The sequence below is a fragment of the Sinocyclocheilus anshuiensis genome, unplaced genomic scaffold, assembly GCF_001515605.1.
Source record: "Sinocyclocheilus anshuiensis isolate Anshui unplaced genomic scaffold, SAMN03320099.WGS_v1.1 C32058994, whole genome shotgun sequence".
In the NCBI taxonomy this organism is placed as follows: domain Eukaryota; kingdom Metazoa; phylum Chordata; class Actinopteri; order Cypriniformes; family Cyprinidae; genus Sinocyclocheilus; species Sinocyclocheilus anshuiensis.
The window spans coordinates 1-664 of NW_015610016.1; the positions used below are offsets into that span (position 1 = coordinate 1).

Genomic DNA, 664 nt, shown 5'->3' on the forward strand with positions numbered 1-664 from the left:
GTATAAATCTCAACTTTGAAAAATTGACACTTAAGACTGGTTTTGTGCTCCAGGGCCACATATATGTAAAAGGAAGTATAAATATTTTAGATTCTGCACTGTTTCTATGTGAGTGATCAAATGTAAGTTTTATATAATTATTATTTTAATTGTTCAAAATCCTAAAACTTGTATATGAATGTCTCCAGAGACCGAGCCAGCGGAGCAGAAGACGGCTGCATTGGCCGATGAGGACGTGTTTTATCTGAAACAAGGAGAAGCAGCGCTGAATGAAGCTCTGAAGATCGTGGAGTCCGAGGACGGATGGAAACTGGAGACGGCCGAGGTGATTGTCTGCGAATCTAAAATGTTCTCCTGATGTGCAGATCGCCAGAATGTGCTCTCACAGGAAATTATGAACATCTTTTTCCTTTAGAAGAATGGAGATGTGATCTATAGCAAAGTTCTCACGGGCAACAGGAAGGTTTTCAGGTTAGAGGCTGAACTGAACGCGTCTCCAGAGGAACTTCACGACATCTTATTCTTCAGAATGGAGGAGATTCACGAATGGAACCCCAGCATCAAACGCATCAAAGTAAGACATGTATACTTATATTATTTATATCTTATAATATTTTCTTATTTTTTATTCATCAAGGATGCATTAAATTGATCAAAAGTGACA

General features: G+C 38.6%; 1 protein-coding gene across 1 annotated transcript; it reads left to right on the plus strand.

The window, feature by feature from the left end:
- Positions 1-173: 173 nt before the first annotated feature.
- On the plus strand, positions 174-574 carry LOC107682320 (steroidogenic acute regulatory protein, mitochondrial-like; the record flags this gene model as incomplete). The annotated part of the gene is made up of 2 exons (XM_016478598.1): positions 174-325; positions 416-574. Coding segments are annotated over exons 1-2 (306 nt in total), but the record flags the coding sequence as incomplete, so codon positions are not given.
- Positions 575-664: the final 90 nt, after the last annotated feature.